The sequence below is a fragment of the Carassius gibelio genome, chromosome B23 (genome assembly GCF_023724105.1).
Source record: "Carassius gibelio isolate Cgi1373 ecotype wild population from Czech Republic chromosome B23, carGib1.2-hapl.c, whole genome shotgun sequence".
In the NCBI taxonomy this organism is placed as follows: domain Eukaryota; kingdom Metazoa; phylum Chordata; class Actinopteri; order Cypriniformes; family Cyprinidae; genus Carassius; species Carassius gibelio.
The window spans coordinates 20539178-20565078 of record NC_068418.1 but is presented as its reverse complement, the minus strand read 5'-3'; the positions used below and the strand labels follow the sequence as shown (position 1 = coordinate 20565078).

Sequence of the window (25901 nt, the reverse complement as noted above, 5' to 3'; positions counted from 1 at the left end):
AATATTAACAAAAAATGACAATAGTATATCAATGATACTAAAATAAGCAGTTTTCAGTAAGTTTAAGCTAGTATTCCATTCTGTACTCAACCTCAAAGTTCATTTAAAGTAGGCTCTCTATAGAAAAATTTGAAAAAAAGACGGACGGTGGGTTCATCCTCACCAGCTGGTTCCCTTGAGGTCCCCATGCTGCATACTGAAGTACAGATGTATCCTCCTCTGATGGGGTGAGGTCTGTAATCTCCCTAAGATAAGTACACATAAACACACGCACCAAGATTGAACAAGATTGACCTATAACTTCACACGCATTTAAAGCACTATACGGAACAAATTCGCCAGGTTCTGGGTCATTTTTAGAGTGCTTGAAAGGGCTCGTATAAACAGCACGATGCAGATGCAGAGTTAATACAAAATGAAAGTGAAGTATACAGAGAGCCAGGGGTCTGGTCATGCAATGAAACCACAGTTAACGGTAAATGATCTGAGAATTCTGCCAAAACAAGCAAATGGGCTTCAAGACATTTGTTTCACTGCTGTTTCACAACCACAAGCAAAAAATCTCAAGCTTTTATCAACAAACAGAACATAGCAAATCCTCGTCAGGGCATTCAATAAATTGCAAGTTAGTGTAAAAACATTTCATCCAGCAGAGACCTGTCAACTCCAGAACAAATAGTACCTTTCCATACTTTTATATATTCAATGCCTGATGGATAACATTGGATAAAAGCACAAACGCTGAAGGACCTCTGGACTGGTTTTTGGTTGTGCACATGCCCAGTGCAGGCCATGCAGAGAGGGACCTCCGTCTCTACCTACCCGCTGGCCACTGTGAAGATTGCAAAGGATGCTGTGAAGGACTGTGAGAATACCTGGAAAGGGGCAGAGGACATGGTAGAGCCCTAAATTGTACACATGTTTATGTACGGAATTCCATACTACCACAGTACTCTTTCTGTAGTACACTCTTAAAAATAAAGGCTGTTTTTGCAGTAATGTCATAGAAGAACCATTTTTGGTTCCCATGAGAACCTTTCAGTAAACAGTTCCTAAAAGAACCATTTTGAAGAACATTTTAAAAATCGAAAAAGAACCTTTATCAACTATAAAGAACCTTTTCTGCCTTTGAAAAGTTCCGTGGATGATGGAGGTTCTTCATAGAACCATTGATGCCAATAAAGAAACTTTATTTTTAAGAGTGTATGTCTATTGTAGTCGCATTTAAATTTACAGCATGCATTTGAAATTTCAGGATTTCTTACTTAACTTGCCGAATTGTGCAGTATGAAAATGCATTGCAATGCGCTCAACTTGATCTTCTATTTCAAGGGTGAAGTTTGCTTGGGGTCGATAAGATTTTGTTGCATTTTCGAAAGAAGCATTTATTTGATCAAAACAACAGTAAATACTGTACAGTAATATTGTAAAATGTTATTACAATTATAGAATAACTGTTTTCTGTTTAAATATGTTACCCTAGGCCACAAAACCAGTCATAAGGGTCAGTTTTTTTCAAATTGAGATTCATACATAAATAGGTAATCAGTTGATATATGGTTTTTTAGGATCTGACAATATTTGGCCGAGATACAACTATTTGAAAATCTATTGAAATCTAAGGGTGCAAAAAAAACAAAAAACAAACAAAAAAAAACAATATTAAGAAAATCACCTTTAAAGTTGCCTAAATGAAGTACTTAGCAATGGATATTACTAATAAAAAAATTAGTTTTATATATTTACGGTAGGTAATTTGCAAAATATCTTCATGGAACATGATCTTTACTTAATATCCTAATGATTTTTGACATAAAAGAAAAATTTATAATTTTGACCCATGCAATGTATTGTTGGCCATTGCTACAAACATGCTACTTATGACATATATTTAAAATCTTATTTATTAATGTGATGCAAAGCCAAATTTTCAGCAGCCATTACTCCATTCTTCATTGTCACATGATCCTTTAGAAATAATTCTAATTTGCTGTTCAAGAAACAATTCTTATTATCAAGGTTAAAACAGCTGGGGTGCTTGATATTTTTGTCAAAACTGAAATGCATTTTTATTTTTCAGGATTTTTTGATCAATAGAATTGATCAATTTAAAAAGAACAAAAACTTAATGCATACTTTCTAAATTAAATTACTTTATTTTCCTTAATTATTGAAAATAAATATTCAAACATTCAATATAGTGAGACCGTGAGAGAATAATGTAGTCCAATGCTATGCATTTATTTTTTATTTGTAAAAAAGGAGCCTGTATAATTTATAATATTTTAAACAATAGTCTATGTATACTGTGTAGTATGCAGTATGCTTGTATTCCATTCTGAACAAAGCACGCGTTCACATTCAGTTTGCAGTGCTCATAATCTCTTTCATTCTCTCACTGCATGACAACACAACTGTGGATTCTGGTTAATGGTTCATTTCAATTTCAATTTCAAGCTTCATTCAGCTGATTCATCTGAGGAGCACCGTGAACAAAAGAAGCAATTCTGTAGAAAACATTAGAATTTATTTCACAATCAGTAGCTGGAAGGGAAACGGGAGGCTTGACTCTTATTAGAACAGTACATCACATGTATGGGGTCATATGACAGAATGATAGCGGCATATGCCCTGCCTCAACCAGTATGATCATTGGGGTCAATACCCTTCAAAATAACCAAAAAACCTCCAATGGATTAGTCCTTTCAGGACACAATTGTGCATTTCGGCAATAAGGCATGATATGATTTTACAATGTATTTGGCTATATGAATGATTAGTGGAAAATTAGATGTATTCATTGCTGCAGCATCAGCACAGAACACAGAGTGTTCCCAAAAGCCTAATAGGATTGAAAGTCATGCCCTGCACTGCATACTAAAAACAGAACAGCTAACTGGCGCACTGTCTTATTCTCTTCAGCAGTGATGGTAAACTGTTATTTCATTAGGATGAATGTATGAGGTCAGTAAGAAATTAATACTTTTATTCAGCAAGGATGCATTAAATTGATCAAAAGGATGCATTAAATAGATCACAGTTAAAAACAAATGTTTACTGAGCACCAAATCTGCATATTAGAATGATTTATGAAGATTGTGAGACACTGAAGACTGCTTAAATTGTAATTACATATTAATTAGCAGAAAATAATTTATTTATTTATTTTCATCAGCCATGGTAAGCATAAGAAACTTCTTTCAAAAACATTTAAATCTTACCGACCCCAAGCTTTCGTACAGTATTGAATCTCAGTATTAAAAGATTGTGTGGCAGGTGAAAGTTGCAATCTTAAAGTGTCTAGTTCTGAGTTTTAGCACATTTTTCTCTGAGCATATAAGACTGTATGTGTGTTGATTATAGGAAAAAAAAAGATTGTGGTTTCCTGCTGCGAGCCATAAATCCTCTTTTTGCAAGGATTCACAAAATTAATATCCATACGGTAAACAGCGGAAGAAATATTGCTAACGCTGGAATCTACATCATTGTGACACTGGCATAGTAATCGCACTAATTTGCTCAACAACACTGAGCGTGGTACTGATGCCCACTCAATTCTCAGTGACAAAAGTGCAAGATCTGCCCTAGTTTGCCTTCCCGCCTGTCTTTTTCTCTGTTCTCGCTGACTGTAAAATCTTTTGATTCATGCTCATCACAACACGTCCTCCTCTGCGCTTTCAGTCTCAGGTTGCCCTGGTTCACAAAATGCGTAGCTCTTCATTTCTGAATCTCTGTGGATGCTTTTGCTATATTCCTTTAACTTTGACTTCTTTCCTCCTCGACTGTAACCAAAAAAATGAAATATCTGTCATCATTCACTCAGCCTCATGTCACTGCAAAATGCGAATGACTTGCTTTTCCCAGTTTTTTCCAGCTGCTTCTTCTATGCAATCACAATAACCCAAGCTTTAAAGATCTGAATAAAGCATTTTAAAGCATTCCCCAAAAAGCATTTTTAACCTAAGAAGATCATAGTGACCATTGGTGCCAACCATTGGTGGTTTTGATGATCTACTTTTGGGAAACCCAGCCAAGACCAGTTTAGTGAACCAGATCAACCAATACATCTGACTCAAAAGCCATTCACATATCAGATATTACTATTTCTCTAATGAACTCGAATGTGCCAATATTAGGGGTGGTGTTGGCGCATTGGATAAGACACATGCCTTTGGTGTGAGAGACCCAGGTTTGAATCCACTGTGAAACACCAATGTGTCCCTGAGCAAGACACTTAACCCCTAGTTGCTCCAGAGGTGTGTGACCAATTGTAAGTTGCTTTGGATAAAAGCATCAGCTAAATGAAAAAAAAAATGAATTCAGGTGTCAAGGTATTAATGTGTTTAGTAAATAACGACTTTTGGTCTGTTTCTTACACAAAAGCTAACATAGGATTTCAGATGACTTGAAATAAAGAGTATGAGTCATATGAAATATTTCTGTGATGCTTTCAGAAGTTCAAAAGCCTTCTTTTGTGTTCTACAGAAGAAAGAAAGCCATACAGGTTTGGAATGACATGTGGGCGAGTAAAAGATGACGCTATCTTGTCTTTAGCTGAATTATTTTTTTACATTTCACATTTCCTATATTTCAGTGTCTCGGTATCTTTTCATTTGGCTCAGGCGATCCCTCATGCTGTCTCTGGCAATTTCTAATTCACTCTTTCAATACATATTTCACCTTCGTTTCCTTTACAACACTCGCCTTCCTTCCCTTCTTTCCCTTTTCCATTTTCTTTCTTCCCTTGCAATTTCACTATACTATTCTGGTGTCCCCTTCTATATTTTCCTATCTCCCTCTTTCCCTATCTCCCAGTTTCCTTTGCAATCTCTCCGCTTTTCCATTCACACATTCCATTCATCCTGTCTCTATGATTGATTTCGATTGGACAGCGTGATCTAAGGGTGACTGCAGATCATATAATTTTTATTCTTGTCTTCTTCAGTCACCGTAATCCCCCCTCCCCGCCCCGTGTGCTCTCAGTTCAGTTCCTTGAGCCACAAACTGCCTCAGTCAGCACATAATCTCTAGAGATAGAGGAAGAGAGACAGTGACTGTGACTAGAAGAGCTGGAGAACTAACAGAGAAATCCTGTGTTTCCCTGCAGATGTGACCACACAGATTGGCATCATTTATCCTGTAAGAAAGAAACCAATATATATATATATAAAAAAAAAGAAATAAAAAATGACTGTTTTAGGACCTACAATTTTTTTCATGACAATTCAGCATTTTTTTCCCCGAATTCTCAAGCAAAGCAAAGCCAAAGAAACTGAAATATGTTAAATATCATATTTATTATTTAAATGATAAATTATGCTTTGTATGAAATGTTCTTGTAGCATTGTTGTATTGGATTTAGGGCTGTGCAAAAAATTTAATGCGATTTTTATGCGCATCTCATCAGTAAAGATGCTCCTGTAATTAGAAGTTTATCTCCAGCACGTGCGTTCAAATCAGGGTTGCCAGGTTTTCACAACAAATCCTGCCCAGTTGCTTCTTAAAACTATTCCAAAACTAGCCCAATCGCATTTCCAGGAGGTTCCCCGATAAAAATGGTTTCCCAGGGTTAATATATACCTTTTTTTGGAAGGGCTGCCTTGGTAAAATTTGCATTTTAGGGGCTAAATAACACATTATTGGTATTGGGGTTGCTTCAAACCGCGGACATGAAAACAACCGCAGACTTGGCAACACTGGTTCAGGTGGAGCGACAGTTACTACACAGAGCCGTAGTCTACTCACAACTAACACAAAATCGTTTTCAAAATCGACAAAGAATCGCCTGCGATTTTAACATCGATTTTGTGTAGATTGTCAGTGAATTACGGCTCGGTGTAGTAAATGCCAACCAGTGTTGCCAAGTCTGTGGTTGTTTTTCATGTCTGCGGGTCGAAGCGACCCCAATACCAATAACGTGATATTTAGCACCTAATATGCAAATTTTACCAAGGCAACCCTGCAAAAAAACGTATATGTTAACCACGGGAAGCAATTTTTTTTATCCGGGAACCTCATGGAAGTGCGATTGGACTAGTTTTGAGAAGCAACTGGGCAGGATTTGTTGTTAAAACCTGGCAACCCTGATCCGAACGCACGTGCTGGAGATATACTTCTAATTACAGGAGCGTCTTTACTTATAAGATGCGCATGAAAATCGCATTCGATTTTTTGCACAGCCCTAATTGGATTATACCTTTTCACTGTTATTAGACAATAACAGCACATGAGCAGTTCTAATCAAGCTACAGTTGGGTTTTGCATAGTCAAGCTAAAGTCTACAGAATTAAACTCACGTGTGTGTCACTAAGTGTTAACATGATATTTTAAAAAGTTGAATTATTGTTTTAGTCCAAATTAAGCTTCAAAGGAACATATACAGTGTCTAAACCACATCACAATTTGCTTCCATTATATGACATGCTACTTCAGTAGCCACTTTTTCCCTCTGACTATCCGAAATAAACTGATTTCATTTATAAATATCATGTATATGAATTATGAATAATTTCTATGCATTTATTAATTTGCTATTTTAAAATAACCCATGCAACACCAGTTTAATAAAATATAAAATATTTACAATTGGAAAATAAGGTAAGATTTTGTTTAATTTAAAATATGATTTAAAATATGCATTACTTAATATTTTACTTATGCAAAGGAAATGTTTTTTTTTAATGATTTTGGGATAAAATGTCATTCACTAGACTGCGCCACATTATATTTCAAGACAAACACACAATACAGAGCCTAATGTAATCAGCAACAAAATACAATATTCACAAGAGAAGTTGAGAGAGAGAGAGAGTGCGAATGCAATTCAGGAGAGTGAGAATATAAATTGTTCTGTCAGTGTTTTCACTCATTGCCTGTTTTTTCCTCTTTATCCTGTTTTTTTTTCTATTACTCATATCTATACCCAGTTTCATTGAGAACACCACTGCAGAGATGATTATTTTCTGAAAAGGAGTTTCGGCAGGGGGATAAGAACTACAGGTTGCTGTGGTTGCTCAGACAAATAGCCTACAAGTTGTTTATTTTCCGTCTGTTAGTAAAACCTGCTGTAATCACAAAGGCTTGCACCAGTGTGATGCTCATTACAATTCAGAGCCAAGCAGCTCCTCTCCTCTGTTTCCACCTCTCCCACTGCCTGTCTGTATCCCTCCTTCTTTCTTTCTGTACACCCCAGCTCCTCTGTGTTAGAATATTCTATTCCTTCCACGTTTGCTGTTGATCGTAGCAGCGTTCAGTGTTGAACATGCTGCAGAATTATGGACGATGTAAGCGGTCTCTTCTGCCTGTCTGAATAGATTTTGTCCATTCCACTAGATAAAAGATGTAGTTCACTCTCCTAACAATGGCGTACAAAAATGCACGTACAATCAATATGTGCATATCAAATTTCACAAACAATTACAGAGAAATGTCAAGTAATACACTGACTTAAATGTGAAATTGTAGTAGAAAAAACTAAATCTTTTCTATTTACAACTTTGACACTCTTCAAATTGCATAACATTATTGTGATATCTTCCTCTAGATATTAAGATATTAAAAATAGCATTTCTGATGATCCTTTTGGAGCAGTTCCTGCATAATAATTAAAAGAGCATAGGTTCTTAAATATAATAAGATATGTGACGTTTAAAGGGCATGATATATCATATTTACGTAACACTTTATACATCATTAAGTGATGTTGTCAAAATCCCAACTGGGATATGATTCTGCATGGTGATGAAAACAATAAAGCAAATAATAAAGAAATCATTTTTTTCTATAACTGCAGGTAACATGGAAAATGAGACTGGATTTTTTTATGTTCACATTACTCACATGTTGGATATTATAAGCCATCAGGATGAACTTCTTATCAGCTGAAACCTGGAACCTCATGGACTTCAGATCCTAAAACGGAATCCAAAAAATAACACCTTAAAAATAATAATGGAACCATTTTTTATAATAATAATTTAACAAATTAAGCTCTATCATAAATATTTATAGCATGCAATCAGTTACCACAGACAACAATTTTCCTTGTCCCTCAGTTTGTGAAAAAACAATCCAAAATTCTGAAGTATTTTCATAGACTTAAGTCATTAAATTTAAATGTTTTTGGGACTCGTATATTTTTTGTCTATTCACATTTATCTTGGTGCAATATCTGACTCCCTAGTCTTTCATTATATTATATTATATTATATTATATTATATTATATTATATTATATTATATTATATTATATTATATTATATTATATTATATTATATTATATTATTTGAGGCTTCTATATTTTTGGTTTTTAACATTTATCTAGGTTAAATGCCTCACTCCATAGATTTCCTTTGTAATTGTATTAACACGAATATAATTTATATTTATTTTAGAAGCATTTCTGTGGAAATCAGCACGGCACTGAGCTCAACTTGTATTCTTCCCTCTAAAAACCCATCAGCTCCAAACCATGAAGGCAGTAAGTGCATTGTGGGTAGATTAGGGCATAAAGGCAACGTGACAAGTGTTACACTGTTGACGGTGTGGGGAGGAGAAGAATCTGCCATCTCAACAACATTTCATTGAGCATCTGAGGCAATGACCCATATATGTTTCTCAGTGTCACCCAGCTGCAGCGTTCAAAGGGTGGCCATGCCGAAACAGTCTCTTTGAAGACGCATGCTACGGGATCAACTGGGGAGAAGCGCAGAAAATGGGAATAAAGGACAGAGCATTAACTGTCCAGCTTCTAAAGCCAAAAAGCTATTTGCTCTTTCTCTTGGCTCATTTTTAAGCTTTCTGATTCTTTCTTCAAAGACGTTCAGCTACTAGTCCATACAGCTCTCGCTTTCTATGGAGTGACCCATTTGTCAGGTTTCATGAGAATGGAGCTAATGGAGTTGTACGTCACATGCCTCAAAGGGATTGTAATTCTCCAGAGAGCGGCTTTACACTGGTGGTTTGGGATGAGGAGAAGACTGTATGTGCATGTTGGCTTTGCCTTTATTTACTATGCTGTTGTCTTTCATGTGAGTGCATGCATGTGTAAGTATCTGCTCACCAGGGTGCTGTTGTCCAATAGCGTGGTGGTTAGATTGGTGCTGAGACTGTGGATTAGAACGTGACCCTCCCGTGTGCAAAGTGACACCTCGTTCTCTGTAAAACACAAAGATCAACATTCAGTAGCTGAGCTCCGGGCTGACCTGCAGCGAAACTGCATCCTAATTAGCATATGATGAATATGCACCACATACAGTACAGTATGTACTTCCCTGGTGACGGAAAAGTACACTACCGTACAATTCTAATTTTATCCAGCAAGGATGCATTAAACTGAACGAAAGTGAAAGTAAACTCCTTTACACTGATACACAAAATCTATTTCGAATAAACACTGTTCTTTTTAACTTTCTATTGGTCAAAGTAAAACAATATTTTATAGTCGTCAAAAAATATTAAACATCATAATAAGTATTGTTTCTTAAGGGCCAGATCAGCATATTAAAATGATTCCTGATGGATCATGTGACACTTAAGACTGAAGTAGCGGCTTCTAAAAATTCAGCAAAAAAAAAAGATATGTTATTTTATATTATTATAATAATTTAGAATATAATTATTTTACTGTATTTTTTATCAAATAAATGCAGCCTTATATATTAAAGATATTAAATATTACTTTATAAAAACCTTACTTACAATAAGTCAAACTGCATATGAAAATGGGGCAGAAGTATGTATTTTACAAATCAAAATATTGCACACTTCATCTTTATATTGAAATACTGCAAAGGCAACTTTGGCATCAAATTCCTTACAATTTTTCAACAAAAAAAGTCAAAAGAGAACCAACATAAAGACAAACAAAAATTGAAAAAAACATGCAGGGATCCACACTTTAAACTTGAACTGTTCAGTCACTTTAAGAATAATAATATCAATATATTAGAATTTGGAATGCATTAATCCAAATCTTGCATGCTATATAATAAAAACTGAATGTGAATTGAAATGCAATCTGAATGAATGCCATGAATAGGACATTTTAACCATTAGTAGAAAAACACATTGGTCTCCTGTTGCATTTCAAGACAATGATATGTTGCCGTGCTGGAACCCTAAATGTCCACAAGCATCAAATCAATGAACTTAAACCATTCCATTAAACACTATTCACACAATAGTTTTTACCATTTAGCCACGTCGCACATGGGTCATGAACTCTGAAATCCTCGCTCTCCAGGTTCTCCAGAGTGAGACGAGACAGCAGCAGGAGGTGAGACTCGTCTGAAATACAAGATCAAGCAGTCAGTTAAGGACAACCACAACTACTGAAGAAAAATAGTGTCTGTAACAAGAATGTACAGGATTATTTAACAAAATCTAAAGTTTGATGCTAATGATGCAAATGCTGTAGGCTGCAGAAAAAGAGTAACACTTACTTAAAGCCTTTATGTATAATGCATTACAAAGGGTTATTAAATGGTACAATGCATTACAGTTATTTATAATGTGCATTTCAGTACATTATATCTTGTCGTAAACAATTATATAACAGAATTAAAAATGCATAGTGTAACAATGAATTGATATGTGTTATAATATATTAACTGAGGATACAATTATTAATGAGATTGTACAATGCATTATAAGGTGCTTTATAAGGCATACTGCAATTATTGTAATAAAACTACCTTTATAATGCATTATGCATAAAAGTGCTACCAAAAATAGTTATAAAAATAAACTTAATTAAACTGTGGAAAGATGCACTCAGTATTGTCTTCATTGATAAAATTATTATATTTATTCAATTTAAATGTAAAATATATATTGCATTTATAAATAAAGTTAGCAGCCAAGTGGTTTTATTTACTGAATATGAAAAGAGAGAAAAAAAAAACATATTATTGTTTAATGTTCTGTTATGTTGGGATCTAGAATAGCTTCTGTTATGTTGGACACTCACCAAGTGCCAAAAGCGGGTGAAACTTGGCCTTGGCCACTTTTACCCAACTCACAATATAACAAAAACTCTTTAATATCTCAACATGACAGCACAAACAAGTTTCCCTTCTCATCTTGCTCAAAAATGAATAAAATAATGACTTAATTTCAACATTTACTCTCCCTATCCAGTCTCCCCCAAAGCGTACAGGGAAATATAAAGGCTCAGTGAACAAAAACAAACACAAATTGGTAGTCTATTATAGAAAGACAACAAATATTTATTGCACAAACTCATTTTTAAAGCTAAACTGAGCAAGTAGCAAAAGAAATAAAAAAATGAGTGTTTCTTGCTTTGTTTCTGCTTGTCTTTTTCTTATATATTATATCTTCTGTTGTTTTCCCATTTCTCTTTCTTCACTTATTGTAGCTGATCTCACATTTTGCTTTCTTTATCCTTGGTTTCCATTTGATTCAATTTATATGAATTTACTCTCCGTCTTACCAGGTGTGAGCAGAAAAATTGAGAGGGAGACCAGAGACATGACCCCCAAGATGACCACCATGGCGATCCCAATTCCCTTCCAGTTCCGAGGAGGTCCAACCGTGCTGCCAAGGTCCTGCTCAAAAATCAAAAGTAACTGCATTAACTTTTCCCCTCTCATACACACAGTCCCTGCACCGCTGAGGGAGAATGTATTAGTGCTGCCTCATTTGCACTGCCTCAGAGCGGGGATTTCATGTGAGACTTGTGCATCAGTTTTATTTTCTGCTATGCAGGGGGGCGAGGTTGGTGTTTCAGGGCTTGGAAGCATGCATTCTCGACTGTTTTTTGAAGCTGATTCCACTGCAACAAAGCCGAATGGATGAGATGAGCGAGATTTCTCTTACGAAACAGTATACTAGATGTGTTTTCTGCTCCCGGAAAGCCTCTGTGACAGCCAAGGCTGAAGAAAAAAGCTATAGTGTTGTATCTGACGGGTTACGAGACCATCAGTCATAATCAGGAACAATAAACAGCTTCTTCAAGGCTAGTGGAAAATCACTACTGGTGGCAGAGAGCGGGAGCCGTGGAGTAAGTGTTTACTCATTGACTGTCTACAAAACTTAATCTTCATTATCTCTGGGTCTTATGTTTGTAGTCTCAAAGGAAGAAGCGAAGCCATCGTTTCTTACCTTCCCTGAGAGGTAAAGGTGAATGAGAGATCTGTGTTAGGGGGGCTGGGGGATAAAACTCATAACTTTACCAGCCAGCATTCTGCAGACTCCTTAACCTCAGATGTTTGAGAACAAAAAGAGCACCACGGGAGTCGACTGCCTGCCATATCTCACCTAAACACCTGGCTGTATCGCAGTAGGTCTAAAAGGATAGGATGGGAAGGTTTATTTTGCCTTTCATATCAAGCCATAACTAAGTTGTATAAGCAGCACATTATAGTATTGTAGTATGTTTGGAAATCCTGTTTGGTAACAATTATTAGAGGCAAAATATAGCTTCCACAAACTTCAATATTAAAGTGCTGATGATTATTAATATTTTCAAACATAGACTAAATGAAATTAGCAGGTTTGTTTCGATGGCCTAAATTCACAGCTTCTAAAAGTCTAATTAGAGCCTCTGAGTTCTTGGATTCTGCTCATTGTTGTGAAACAAAAAGATAACTTCAAAAGCTTCAGAGGTTGCCAGCATGGATTCTCGCCAGAGGTTCATTATTAATAGATCTTACTGGCTGCTCCACACAATTAAAACAGCTGCTGATAGTGTCTGATAAATCTATCTGCACTCGTTTGGAACAAAATTGGCCTCTTTTCAGATTCCACAAATCTATAAAACTTGCGCTTCAGAAAGTCATTCGCTTACATCAAGGAGATCCACGATCAGCTTAAGGCTGAACTTACTAATTATGTGAACCAATAATGATCTTAGATTTTCAATCTTGTTTTCCAATAAAAATGCACATTTAAAAGTTTGGAGTTGTTAAGCTTTTTTAATTTTTTTTATTTCAACAAAGATGCATTTGATAAAGAATGATTGCAAAACCACATTTTTTATTTTTTTTTTATCTTGGATTAAGCCTATTCTTCTTAACTGGAAAATTATCTTAAGCGTTGTATTAAGCATAAATGTGACATAATTTAGTGAGGTCAAACATACTTTGCACAGTTGGGTAGGAAAAATAAACTGGAAAACAAGACAAAACACTGATTAAGCTGACACTGATTTTGCTTTATAAGCTTGTGACCCACTCACACTCCCCTATATAGTTATGGTGGCAGCCACAACAACACAATTAATGTAATTTGTTCACACTGTTGAATACAACACTGACACTGTTTTCATTTCAAAGGCGTCTCTCTCATTACGGGCTCAGAGCCCAGTACTGTCTATGTTAAAGCTTCATCAGCTCAGTTTCCACAGGTCCCCTGAGCTCTGAAATGATACTGCACTCCCAATTAACGACTGTTTTGGGAAACGGGAGAACCCTGATGAGAGAGTATCATAAGACTTGTATGTTAATGCATGTTATATTGGGAGAGTGATTTCCCCATCTGAGGGATGCAGTGCTGTTTTAACCTCCAGATAATCACAATAAAGATATTAAAATTCAGTAAAATCTACTACTATTTTTAATTTAATTAAATTTCATGCCACTGCCTTTTTTGGATAATCAAGTGAATGAAATATTGTACAAAGGAATGTGGGGGAAAAAAAGAAAGCATCACAGATGATATGTTTAAGGCTCTGAAAGATAGTCCATGTGACTTCAGTGGTTCAACCATAATTTTATAAAGCTACCATGATACCTTTGTGTGCAAAGAAAACAAAAATAATGACTTTCAGCAGTTTTCTCCTCATCCGTGTCAGTCTACGACATGCGTTCTCAAACCCAAAGAGATTCTATTTAAAAGTTACGACTTGACCACGCCCTCCTAAAACGTCTCGTTTAAACACGCCCCCACATGTCTACATCACTGAGTGGGAGGATTTGAATAACACTACCCAAATGTTCACACAAAGAAAGAAGGTGTAACTTTTATTCTCGCTGTAGTATTGTTGTTGCTATGTGAAAATGAATCTACTTTGCTTGGCCTTCCAAAAGAGGGCATAACTAGAAATCAGTTGATAAGTTGTATTTACAAAATTGTTCCAGAACAGTTCAAACTCAATTTGACGGAGAACTGATTCTTGAAGTTTGGAGAGTAGCCTACAATCCAGGCTGTTCTGACTCACAGCCTGTAAGTAATGTTTTCGTATTTAAAGAATTTGCCACTGATTATTCAAATGCATTTACATCACACGCTTGAGACATTTGGCCAATCACAATGTACTGGGATAGCTGGCCAATCAGAGCACACTTCGCTTTTCAGAATGATGAGCTTTGTAAAAATCTACGTGTTTCAGAAAGGCAGGGCATAAAGGAGAAACAATAATTTACATTATGTGTAAAATAATGTTTTTTAACCTTAAACTACATAAACGTATTGCATTACACCAAATACACAAAATAATGTTCTTTTTTAGCAATGTCATATGACCCCTTTAATTTGTGCTCCAAAGATGTTACGTAGGTCTTACAAATTTGGGACAACATGAGGGTGAGTAATTAATGGCAGAATTAAACATTTTTGGGTGAATTAACCCTTTAAATCAGATTGCATGATTCATTCTCTATATTATAGACAATGGTCTTTAAACCCACATATTCCAAATCAAGTTTTATGATTCTGAGAGCCAAAGTGAAAAGAGAGGTGACAAATACAGCCATGAAGAAAAGTGACAGAGGCTGGCACTGGTGTCAATGTGACACATTTTCGGCCGGGCAGAGTCCCAAGCAGACAGATTTCTCATTGTATTCCACTCAAGCGCTCAGTTCACAGACCAGCAGCTCTACAAAGCTGTCAGTCACATATATTGTGCCACTCCTGCAATGCAGAAAGCAAGGCTTTCGCGTGGGCGACAGTCTCATCAGAGAAGCTCCCTTGCTATAGGAGAGGGAAAGAAACATGTCTGAAGGTTTGATGATGTACATCACGTTAGGAAAATCTTAATGTACCAAACACTAGCAGAGGAGATCGATACCAAGTGAGAGGAACTCCAGCGGGAAATAATTAACATGAGAGCGTGGAGCTAATGTGAGCGTTCTCACCGTTCAGTGTTGTCATGTGTGAAGATTTTCCTAGTAGAAAACCAAACACCTGGGTAGAAGGAAGCGTGACCTTTGATTCTTTGGGATTACAAGAGGGCTTATATTTTCTGTTAGGGTAGTTCACGTCCAGAACAAACATTTACAGATAATTAACTCATTACTCTCATTCCTCTTATTCCTTCAGTTCTCTCAAAATACATAAATACACAAATAAAATATGTAGTTACAGCTTCATCTGTTTCTAAATAAATTGCATGTGAAAAAAAAGATTAATGTCACAAAACCGTTATTAACTTTTAATTTTTTGTTTTAACAGGCTGACATTTCTTATGGTCTGGATTCCATGAGAAAACTATTTTACAAGGCACTGATTGAAGTCCTAATGTGATTCAAGCTAATAGTAAAAGGTATTAGCCAATTCGTCAATGTAAAAATAGTTGCACATTGCCATGAGATTGTGGAATGTCATTGAAAGTGAAAAAAAAAAGTGGAAGAGAGCGCTGTTCATTCACTCCCTCTCCGCTCCTGCCAGCACCGAGACTTGAACCAGTGACCTTCTAGTAACTAGTCCAGCTCTCTAACCATTAGGCCACACCTGCCCCAGAAAAGGGCTCATCTGATATTTTTGAACCCAGGACCTCTCGCACCCTAATCAAGAATCATACCCCTAGACCAAGAACCACATAAATGAGATTGTGGAATGTTCCGAATGAACTGTAAAAATAATAATAATAATTTAAAATAATCAAAAATGCTTTTGAATGGAACTGTTATTGATCCTTATGTCAATCAGTCAGAAGTACAACTTAGCAACAATCTGATTTATGAACGTTACTCCTGTCAGAGAATTAGAAGTAAACACATACATCTCACTGATGTCTGAGTGTCTGTCTCACTTCACGGATGTTTGCCATTCCAGCTGAAAAACATACAAATGAAGCAACAGTGCAATTTTTCACTATGCTCTCTAGGGATTCTGACTGCTTCCATTGGGACAGAGTAATTCATAAATGAGACCCATGGGAACCTCTGAACTGCAGTGTTTGTCCATGATGAAAAATCACTTTGAGCCAAATCATAGAACTAAAAAGATCCATCTGAGCTTTGCATAATTCTGGAACATATGGCTGAGTCCTATTAAGCAAACTGGAAGGCAGTCTTTCAAAACCCAGAGGGCAAACAAATGACCTGCAATCCAATAAATATCAGCTACGACTGGTAAATGATGCATATGAAACAAATATTGACAAATTCATTACATTGAAGCCAAGGCATGTCTAATTGTAATGACTGATGCTGACTGAATGGATGGGGCCATGGCCGATATCCATAAAATATGCCCCTAAATGTGTTATTCTGTCAATGTGTTAGCTAGTGATAAACGAGGGGCATTAGATTGTTGAATGTCCTTAAAATAGTTGGACAGACACCATACTGAATGATAGCAAGCATTGAACACAGATGGTTTGTTTTGCTGTACAAAGCTGTTTCAATTAGAAAACATCTCCAGGGGCAAAGGATAAAAAGTCAATTCACTTTACTGACAGCAACACTTTCTTCTTCTTTAGAAGATTTTTTCAAACAACCCACATTAAGACAGACATAATTTAATCAACTCCAGCAACACACTGATTGCTGCCAGGAAATAATTGCTGTTGTTATGAGTTATGCCTTACATATCACACTCACACACACAATTCAAAAAATACCTTTACCAGGAGTTACAGAAAAGAAAACAGCAACACAGATTTGAAAATGGTTGAGCTTCTATGGACCTTATGTTGCTCCACCCATTTTAAGCAGTGCATTGGTTGTCTTCTGGCTTCCGTTTGCATTTCCACAGCGTGAAGGTTTGCCGTACGAATTTGTTATGACATCCGCTTTGAACAATACAATGTGCCTTAACCTTTGTTAACTCTGCAATACACTTCATCAGCTAATACTCTTTCAGAGATAGAGCTACCGCAAAAATGGAAGTTTAAAGACAAAATTGAAGATGGCTGCACAATTGTTTCTTGCATAAGGTCTTGCAATATCCTCCTGATACAGTATATTCACCTGCGTGCAGAAAATGTACAAATTAGTGTAATAAATTAGATTTTATTAACAAAAGATAGACAAGAGTAATCAGCAACTAGCCTACTAAATAAATACCATAAATTAAATAGGAATGAAGTGGATAAGATTGGGTATTGTCAGAGCTACGTTATCTGGAAAGATAAACTGATACCACTCTGAAAGAAATAAGGTGAAGAACCTTATTATGCAGGAAAGAAATAGGGAAAAGATTATTTGTTATCAGTTGAAATCAGCTTTATAATATCTCATTTAAAAGAGAAAATCATATACTGATAGTATACAAGAATGCCAAGGTTTCTGGAAGTTATGGATAAGTGATTTTTATGATAGCTGTGATTCCTTCCACTGGATTAGCTGGTAACAATGTTCTCGGGAATGGGAATGGAGCAGGAATCTGTTTCGACAGCCTTGAACACGAAGCGCTGGAAGATGCTGATCACCAAAGGGTCCTATAATCTGGAACACGCAGATGTGGCCCTGGAGTAGGTGAAGAAGGTCCTTAGCCTGGCACACGCAAGCAAAGGTACCTTGGAGTAAAGGTTTGCTCGCCGGAGCTTAACCTTGTTGCAGATGTCTGTGTGTCTTCGGCCTCTCCAGGCTAGAGACTAAGAACGGAGGTTGATCTGCTATCGTCTCACTGGAAGCGCCGGAGACTCAGAACTTCTGTGTTTCTGTTAACGTCTTTTCCACTGCAGTACTCAGACTCAGAACTTGCTCTGTTAGTGTCTCGCCGTAACAGGACGGAGACTCAGATCTGAGAACAGTATAGCTGTTATTGCCTGTTCCCTCACGGGACTCAGACTCAGTACAAGGAGTGTCTTTTGGGAAGTTACCTTTATTCCTTCCAAAGAGGAGGAGATTGCAATTTGGCGCTTCTCCATTTTCAGGTTGTGATCGGCTGTTTCCATCAGACGCTTCTTTCTTCCTGTGGAACTTATTTGCATAGTCCAAACACAAAGTTAGGAAAGTGTCACTAATGTTCTACCAGTGCATTTCTCACTTTCCAAACCACAAGCGGAATACATTTGGCAATGTTACGACCATATTAAGTCCAAACTAGATGAAAAAAGATTGAACTGGCATGCATGCATTCATTTGTCCATTAACAACTGAGTTTGTGTAAGATGTTGCACTACACATCACTGCCACTGAGAATAAATATTTCTCTGAATAAGTATAAGACGTGTGTGTTGTAGTTTGCATCAGTTTAAGGTTTGAGAACATAGTTATGAATGGATTTGGATGGAACTCTGTGATCTCTCTTTGAATATTTATGGAATATTTATGGTTGTCACAGGTCAAAACCTGAGGAATCAGTCTGTTAGTGGGTGAAGGGCAGAAATTGGATTTGGACCAATGAGAAGTCCTGTCCTACCTGGGCTTTGTACCAAAGGTCTATTTCCTGCCCTCTAAGATTTGTCTGGCTGTTGTCCAAGCATCTTTATCTGATGGTGCTGGACAGTTTGCTTATGTTAGTCCACCAAGAAGATCCAATCAAAATGTAGCAAACCTTTGTCCACTTTTGTGCTCAGAGAGGGGTCCTGCCATAAACTGAGCCCCCACTACAAAATGATCAATTAAAGGATAATGGGAATAAATAAACAAATAAATACAAAAACAAAAACTTCCTAATTAAAGGTTAATAATGATAGTTATAATAATAGTCATACAATGCAATCTAAACAAAGTTAAAAGGACAAAATTAAAAATTAAAAACATAATAGCCCTAGACAGATCTAAAATAAACAAAAAATAACAGTCATACAGTGAAAATTAAATTGCATTGAATATATAAATGAATAAACAAGCAAACAAACATACATGCATATTTAACTTAAAAATTCAAAACTTAACCCTACAGACAGACAGTGTTGTGGGGAGTCAACCATTGTTGTCTTAGCCTTTTTCAAAAAATGACACGCTTCACCTTTAAAAGCATTTAAAAACAAGATCAAACGGAAACATTCTGTCTCTAACAGTGTAACCAACAAAACAAACCAGCTGTATAGTCATAATGACCTGCTCAACACATTGATGCCAAACATATGGTGAACTCCATATGCTCAGCTTCCGTGACATTATCCAACCCGAAAACACTATTCCAGGACAGCCTACAAACTCTAACCCCCTGTGTGCAGCTTCGTGACACCAGCAAATGTGGCGTTACACGATTTCTCCTCTAAATTACATTTTGTGAATACTGAATTCTATCATTTCTTCATATTTTTAATCCCTGTTGTTGATACTGAGTTGCACTATGTTGCTATGGTGCTCTTTCATATTGCTCCCGCAGAAGCTGTCACTGGGTGCATGGGAAGGATGTCATAACACGAGGAGGTGGAGAAAAGGCACCTACGGACCTTTCATTATCCATCCACAGAGCAGCTCTGATACAGAGTCATGACAGTGTCTGCAGTGCAGCCTCTGTGTGCTTTCGTAGCTCTCGTCAGAAAGTCTTACCGCCCTCCTTCACTTTTCAAACAGCCCACAGGTCCTCAGCTTCACAAAGGACCCTGTGGATGGAGCACAACGGCCCCCACAAACCTGTCTCCTTCATTCTAGCTACAGTCAGGAAAACATCTCAGAGTTGTTGTTCAGCATGCCACAGACTGAATCATAAATGTCAGATATGACTATGAGTAAACAAGGATGACACATTTATGAGCTAATGTGATTTGAAGTCTCTGGAACAGTTTGTTTTTGTGTTGGATTTAATGAAAAGAAATGAAAAACATGATGAAATACATCAATGATATTGTACAAAAAATATATAAAACTCTCTCTCTCTCTCTCTCTCTCTCTCTCTCTCTCTCTCTCTCTATATATATATATATATATATATATATATATATATATATATATATATATATATATATATAAACAAACACTTTAAATAATTAGGTTATTTTTACATATTTCAAAATAAGTGTCTTATGTTGACCAATGTTGCATTTGTTTGATTAAAAATACAGTACACAAATGTTTTATATTATATTTTCAAATATTATTGTTTTCTATTGTAAGATATTTTGGAATCTCATTTATTCATGTGATAGCAACAATACATTTTCAGCATATTACTCCAGTCTTCAGTGTCACATGATCTTTTAAAAAAATCAATTCTGCTTATTATTGATCAGATTATTATTGCTAGCTCTTATTATGATTAGAGTTAAAAACATTCTTACTGTGACTTTTGATAAATTTAATGTGTTGATTAAAATACCTTTAATATTAATTTAGTTTCATTTTTTATCCCAAACAAAGTGTATCTTGCATATATATATATATTCTACTTTTATTTATTTAAGAGTGAAATATTATATCAGGGCTTGATTTTATACATGAGGAATTGATTGAATGTCAAAAAGTGGTTGTTACTTATCAGTTCAGAGCCAGAGCAAATGCAGATTTGCTAAAATAATAACTTAACGTTTCTACATATTAAGCTAAAAAAAATGAGAATTAGAATTTTAACATTGAAGAAAATGACACACTTCACCTTTAAGTAAATGTAATTCATTTTAGCCAGTGATTGCTTATATAAGTACATTTCAACACTATAATGTAAAGTGTGACCCAATCCTCATTAGACAATTAAATGATTTAGAGAAGTCATCCCCGAATACAAGCAAGCGTTGTACTGTGTGACAGGGCTCTACATTCTGCCTTTACTGTGGTAATGAGAGGAAGCTAATTCCCACAATTCATTTTGAAAGATGTCACTGCACGCAAATTGTCTGACTAATCACTGCAATTTAAGCACCAACCACTGAATACAAATATAAATGGGCTTGGGATGTTTTTTTTTTTTTTTTTTTTTTTTTTTATAAAGTCACATTTGTTGATGGACTTCAAGAGTGGACTACTATTGCATTACTACAATATATATACACACACACACACACACACACACACACACACACACAGCTCCATATATTTGGACACAGGAACAATTTGTATTACTTAAGCTGCTGACAAAAACATATTTAAATTACAGTTACATAATGAATATGGGCTTAAGGTGCACACTCTGAGCTTTTAGTTTGAGGGTATTCTCATCACAACTGGAGGAAAGGTTAAGGAATAACAGCTCTTTAATATGTACCTCCACCCTTTTTAGAGGGACCATAAGTAATTGGACAATTGACTCAAAAGCTGTTTAATGCAGATTTGAGCTATTCCTGCGTTATTTCTACATCATTTAATCAGGTAAAAGGTCTGGAGCTGATTCTATGTGTGCCATTTGCATTTAGAAGCTGTTGCTGTGAAACCACATCGCACAGTCAAAGTATCTCTCCATACAAGTGAAACAGACAATTGTTAAAGTAGTTCACTTCCAGAACAAAAAATTACAGATAACCCCTTTTGTCATGATGTTCATGTTCCTGTTCATGTTTTTTTCAGGATTTCTCTCCATATAATGGACTTCTATGGTGCCCCCGAGTTTGAACTTTGAAAATGCAGTTTCAGTGCAGCTTCAAATGGCTCTATGTGATCCCAGCCGAGGAAGAAAGGTCTAATCTAATGAACCGATCGGTTATTTTCTAAATACAAATTACAATTTATATACGTTTTAACCATAAACACTTGTCTTGTCTAGCTCTGCGTGATCTCAGTTTTTTTTTTTTTTTTTTTTTTTTTCTTCTCCAACTTCAAAATCATCCTACATCACTGTTTTACCGTTTTTTTTGTAAAGAACGTTTGTGCAAGTTCACTTTGTATTGGGTCAGTACTTCTGCAGCGTTGTAGGGCGATTTTATTTTATATTTAACAATATACAGACCAGTTCTGCATATTAGTTAAATAATCTATATCATATAAAATATTTTAAAAAATTAAACTAAACAATATCGGACAATCTCGTGTCTCATGGACATTAATGGGCTACATGTATCTGCACTGAATTGAATATGCTTTAATGAATATAAAGTGCTGCCATCAGCATAGCATAGAATGTTTGGAGCTGAATCATTTACAGCTGTCAGGCAATACTGTCTAAGAAATATGAATTTAATTGGCACCTAGCTGGATTGAATGAGAAGGCACTAAGCCTTACTCACAAAGATATTAGATGCAGAATGCTTTATTAAGGATCTTTCAGGCAAACAGAAAGCCCACTCAATCATGATCAGTCTCGGAGTAACTGTCAGGACGTGCTCAGAGTATCTGACTAAAGCGCATAGCACAAAGTCAGCTGGAATCATGGTTTTCCTCTCACGGTAATGAGATGCATTGGTTTTTACTGAGGTTTAGGATATGAAATATGACCATGATCTGCATTTTGAATAAATAACATCTAACTGGAGGTGTTTGCAGACACATTCTTTCACAGATATACTCTCCGTCTGAGCAAACTTATCACAGTAAATCACACCTTTCGGAAAACTGCCAAAAAAAAAGCGCACTTAAAGAATTATCGCTGACCATTCTCCGGCCAACTCCAGCCATTTGATCCAAAACTCACTGAACAGTGAACGCGTGCTGTGAAATGGCTCGTCGTGAATAGAGCCATAACAAAGGAAAGACTGGAAAGGGTGTTATGCAGCTCAAATCGATGGCACAAAGTAGTTACATAATTAATGAGCTTTTTGTGCGGCTTTGTTCACGTTAACATTTGAAGCAGGTGACAAAGTGGTCGCTGTCTCAGGACACCTTCTACCTGTCAATAATCTGAGAGGAAAAGATTTCTAAATATAATTTTCTCATATGTATCTCTGACGAATAACACTTTCCAAATGGATCAATTCTCCAAATAACATTTTAATGCTTTTAAAATATTAAACATTTTAGTGCTTTTTAAAATATTAACTTCATATCATATTAAATGATATACATATATGTATGTAATATGATGTGACGTGATATAGGAATATATTTTACTTTATATATATATATATATATATATATATATATATATATTATACATAGTTTTTATATTATATTTTATGATATACTTTATTTTATATTGTAGTTTATATTATATATATTTTTTTATATTTTTATATTCTATTTATTTATATACATTTATATATATATAATCTCTAGAGCTTTTCTTGCTGAGGTATGCATAAGTTGCTCTGACATGAGAAGAGTAAATTCAAACCTTCCCACATGGATAGAAAATTTCCTGTCACTGAACATTTAGATGATGAACCATCATTTTAAAAGCGCCCTCAAGGTCCTTTTTTTTCCTTATTAGAAATGTTTTACAATATAAAGGTTTTGTAAGTATGTTTGAAAGCATATCACCGACCTATAAAATTCAAATTATGTGACACCAAACGTTATCACAGTAAAAAGCATAACTTTAACCTGTGAAATAAATTATTTGTGGCTAAGAACATCATTAAGTGAAAACACAAAGGAAAGAAAAAGCAAAATATTTTTATGCTTTCACAAAATAGTTTTATGTTCAATAATATCTGCACACTAATTGCACATTGAATTTCATCAGTGCAGCAGTTATGTAAAAAAACAAATTACAGGAATGGTTCAGAACATTAGTTTTCAGATGAGAAGGGGGAAATAATGCAAAAAACAACAACAACTAATTACTATGGGTGTTTCTTATCTGTTTGAAACAGAGCTGTATTCACAGTCCCACACACTCGCTATATGAGACAATCATGACTAAATAGAATTTGCACACTGAAATTTTCTATAACATCTTACATCTTACATTTGGCATCATAATATTGACAATCATACCGCTGTGTTGCTTCTTCTACTGCTTCTTATTCGCAAACACAAATGCAGAATCAACAATAACATTTTGTCACGGTGACATTTCTGACATGTCAGCACTTCTCTGGCCGTTTATCGCCATCGCTCTATGCACGCAGGTGGCTTTTAATGGTCGTGGCACCAGGCAGAATATATGCAAATGAGCTGGATACTACAAAAAGAGGGAGTGATTTGATTATGTTTCAGTTAAAGATGCATCATATGAGTCAGCTGCAACCATAGAGGAGGAACGCTGCTCCTTCACACTCCCTTACACTCTAACAACCTTCTAGAATAAGCCCTTACATAAACATTTCAGAAATAAGTGCCATTCACTTGGTGATCATGCTTATCAGTGCAGCATGAATTCCTGTGCAAACGCTGACCAGGAGCAATGCTATTCTACAGATCGTGTTTCCTGGCAAGGAGTACAGACCAGAGTATAATCTGTATTTGAAAGGGACATGGAAATCATATTTATATGGGAGAGAAACCTATCAAGAACACATGAGCAGTTACAGTGTATTTCACTCCAAATTCAAAGCAAAATGAAGAAAATGTAGCTGGTTTTAGGATCTTTTTTGCATTGTTGGCATTATTTACACAACAATTAAGCACCATTGTCATTAACATAATGCAAAAATGCTATATTATTTAAAATATGCTTATATCAACTTTATTGTCCATTTAAGAACAATCATGATGCTAGTGTAATAGTAGCTACTTTCACTGCTTTATTCTTCCTGTTATTTACCCGTAGAGGCTAATAAATCTGAAACCTCACACATTCACAATAAAAAGATTATTGCTTTGTATAGAAATATATGGATATCATGGAAATATTTGTCACACTAACTTTAATTTAATAATGAAATTTGTATTACAGTAATATAATATTTGGCCTTAATTTGGCATGAAAACAATGCCACAACTCACAAACACTCGTGTCACGTCTTAGTCACATGACAACAAATGGGCTTCTTTTATGTTGGTTTGCTAACACTTTGATTTTGCAGACTAAGATTTTAAATATGCCAAATATTTTTTTAAAGAAAATATAAAACATTAAAAAAAAAAAAAAATTATAAGCCTCTGAACAGTTACACCATCTAGACTTGTTTATTATTTTAAAACCAACAAATAATGTTAAAATGAGTTTTAAGTCATTTTGTATAAACTATTTTAAATAACATAAAGATCCGGAGAGTCACATCATTGACTCTTATGCAGATTTTTGTGTAAGATGGATAAAGAGTCTCAGATTCTCGCGTCTTTGAGACAAACGCCCAGAGCTCGTGCCATCTTCACATCACTTCAAGGCAGCTGTCAGCTTCAGTTTCGCGACTGAACGACACAAATATCGAACTCAAATATCAAAACCTTTAAGGAAATTGAAAACGACAGCCTGGCATGAATCTCTTCGGAAAATCTCTACTTCAATTAATCAGCGAGTCACTGGAAAGCACTGCAGTAGTAACCGGTGGAACGGAGCAAAGCAGATGGACGGATACGAACGAACAGCTCCACCGAAAGTATGAATGAAAACCGAGGCGAATCAATACGAGCAACACCTGTGCTGAAAAAGCACGTGTTTAAATCTACTCTGACGGGGACATTAGTGAAAACAAGCTTAGATACAGTTCAGAAACAGGGTATGAAAGAGAACAGTGGTCGCGTGCACGGATTTGTATTCTCTCGCACATGCACGCGCTCCTTTGCTGCGGCTCTTGTTCACACAGATTTGTAAAATACAGCATCAAAACCGTTTTATCATCAGTCTGTATTCACGCTTTGCTCATGCAAAACATAAAACATGCTGTTAAGCTTTGTTTACCAGCTCCGTTGTCATGTTCTGCTGTGTGGTGGCAATCATGTTTGCAGGCTTCAGCACAGATCCAGCTCCTAATGCAGTTCACTGCTCTTTCAGCACTTCAAAGCCTTGTTTGAGTTCGTGCTGCAAGTTGCTCTACACACCACACTGGCGGATCCCTTTAATAGGATG

The 25901-nt window shown here is 35.9% G+C and overlaps 1 protein-coding gene across 4 annotated transcripts in view; it reads right to left on the bottom strand.

Moving 5' to 3' along the window:
• Positions 1-25901, bottom strand: part of LOC128011494 (inactive dipeptidyl peptidase 10) — a 42669-nt gene extending 16768 nt beyond the window's left edge. The window contains exons 1-7 of one of the 4 annotated variants that reach the window (XM_052593967.1): positions 25734-25901; positions 11452-11566; positions 10191-10286; positions 9061-9155; positions 7840-7911; positions 823-875; positions 164-245 (exon numbers count right to left, since the gene is read on the bottom strand). In XM_052593967.1, coding sequence (XP_052449927.1) covers positions 164-245; positions 823-875; positions 7840-7911; positions 9061-9155; positions 10191-10286; positions 11452-11566; positions 25734-25772 — 552 coding nt within the window. In that variant the 5' untranslated portion in view covers positions 25773-25901. Of the gene's footprint in view, positions 1-163; positions 246-682; positions 784-822; positions 876-7839; positions 7912-9060; positions 9156-10190; positions 10287-11451; positions 11570-25733 lie in introns of those variants that run through there. The other 3 variants (XM_052593966.1, XM_052593970.1, XM_052593969.1) reach the window with 3 other exon arrangements.